Source organism: Metarhizium robertsii (assembly GCF_000187425.2).
Source record: "Metarhizium robertsii ARSEF 23 chromosome Unknown MAA_Scf_9, whole genome shotgun sequence".
Lineage (NCBI taxonomy): Eukaryota > Fungi > Ascomycota > Sordariomycetes > Hypocreales > Clavicipitaceae > Metarhizium > Metarhizium robertsii.
This window is the reverse complement of record NW_011942237.1, coordinates 60,934-63,102: the sequence shown is the minus strand read 5'-3', so window position 1 is coordinate 63,102 and position 2,169 is coordinate 60,934. Positions and strand designations below refer to the sequence as shown.

The window sequence follows — 2,169 nt, the reverse complement described above, 5'->3', positions numbered from 1 at the left end:
CAAGGACTCGTCAATAGCTTCACAGGGGGTGTGGAACCGGTATCAGAGCCTGCGAATGCGGATAGAGCAAACGGGTTAGCGGGAAATCTCTGCTTTCACAGCTCTGCCGCCTCGCGAAGGCTTCCTGTCAAGAGCGGTCCCCCTATCCGAATACCGAGATGCTCGTTTGCGCTGTTGGGTATTTTCCTCGGCTATTTGCAAACCTTGAATGAAAATACAACTGTGGCCTGTGAATACGAGTAAAGTAAACAAGCAATAGCATCTCCCACTGCTTTCACTCGTCCACCATCTTGCCCAGGCCAATACCGGCTTATACCCGGCTTCCCTTAACGACTCACCCTCGGGTCTAGATTTTGAAAGCGTATGTCTGCCTCCTTAAACTTTACACCCTGTTTACAGTTTCAACTTGATAACAAGCAATCTAATAAGGATCACGTAGGCACACTTGCGTCGCCAGAAGCACCTTCACCCCATGGCATGGGAGGCTCCCAAGCGTACATGAACAAGCTTGCGCCCAAAGTTTGACAAATACGATAGGGTCAACAGTGTAAGTACCAGAATTCGAGCCTAGCCATTGTCTTCTACAGCCAAATTACAAGAAAGCCATGAAGAACCCACCTGTCTTTTCAGATCGCTTGAGCAGAAATCAGACCATGCCACGTACGTACGGGAGGCTGTTGGGCCCCCGACGAGTGGCAACACATCCACGGGGACCTGAACACTTTCCAACACAAAAGGATAGAGTGTCTAGGATACATCGCTCACACACTCGGCGCTCGAATTCCTGTCGTGACGAGAAGCAAGGTCTGCAGGGGCGTCATATTCTCCGTGGCGAGTGAGCCCAACACCAACCAGGAGACGCGAGGTAAACCATGTCGAATCATATCAGTCCGACAATTAGGTATGCACACAACCTACTCAGAAAAAGAAATTGCAGACTGACCCTGATGAAACTCCAAGTCTCGGAATAGACATGCCGACTTTGACACACACCTAGACACATCGCTACGAGGACACCCCTACAGCCCACACACTATTACATGTCCCCCCTCGATAAGGATACCCTCACGCAGAACCCCCTATTCAATTCCCACTCAAGTCCATGCTGTCTCCCCAGCCAAACATATCCATACCATTCGTGTCCAAGCCGCCAAACCAATCGCCGTCGCTAGTGGCGTCCAATCCGCCTGCGCTTCCTGGGCCGCCAATACCGATGTCCAGCCCGTCAACCGTCATGCCGTCTGCGCCAACATCAACGTCCGCCATGGCATCAACATCCCCCAGGCCACCCGCCCCAGAGCCAAGATCGAGCTGGATACCCGGTGCCTCGAGAATAGCCTGGTTCTGGGGCATCACCATGTGTGCTTCAACGCGGCGATAGAGGCGGACCACAATGTCGGCCAGCACAGGGTCCGCCTTTTGTAGCTTGTTGATGAGTACAAACATAACATGAACGGTGTTGACAACGGCAACCAGTTGTGAGCCCAGCTTTGAAGATCTTCACCGCAACATATTTGGGACTGCAATGGTCGGTATCTTGGCTCGGAGAATACAACGCGGTGGGCACCAAGCATTGATGTACCTGTTTCTTTTAGGTTCGCAGCTCCTAATTCCCAAATTACAGCATTGGTCTTACGTTCTTGGCTTTAGTTAACACATGACCAGAGGTAGCTGTCACGAATTCCTTCTTGCTACAGCGAGAAGGTTGGCCGAAAACGTCAAAGCTTCGATGCAAGGACCAAACGGCTTTCCGTCTAGCTTTGTGCAAGGAGCTGCCTCTCCAGTACGGGAAACAAGTTGCTCTGCACAATTCACAGGCGTCTTGTATCCCAGAGGCCGTTCCCATGACCAATGCAAACAAGATACATTCAAAAATACATCGAGAAAAGCGTGGTTGGTGTGCTTGTTGCTCCTCAAAGCGTCAAAACTTGGTGCTGGGGCGTGCACATGCACAAAGGGTCGTGAGGAAACATTACATTCGAAAGGGTTGTTTAGAATGCGGTGTACTACTGTGTGACAAATGTTGGAATATTTGGCACTCAAAGTGACTTGTATTTATATGGACTTACCATGTATATCTGTGTACCAGTGATCGGGTTGCGTCATTTTTGGTGTTTACTATTGGTTGCTTGTAAGCGAGATTGAGGTGGTTACAGTTTGGCAGTCAAG

At 50.3% G+C, this 2,169-nt stretch overlaps 1 protein-coding gene across 1 annotated transcript; it reads right to left on the bottom strand.

The window, feature by feature from the left end:
• Positions 1–1,083: 1,083 nt before the first annotated feature.
• Positions 1,084–1,446, bottom strand: MAA_11525 (uncharacterized protein; the record flags this gene model as incomplete). The annotated part of the gene is made up of 1 exon (XM_011413520.1): positions 1,084–1,446. One exon carries the CDS (start codon positions 1,444–1,446, stop codon positions 1,084–1,086), a length of 363 nt encoding a protein of 120 aa, XP_011411822.1.
• Positions 1,447–2,169: the final 723 nt, after the last annotated feature.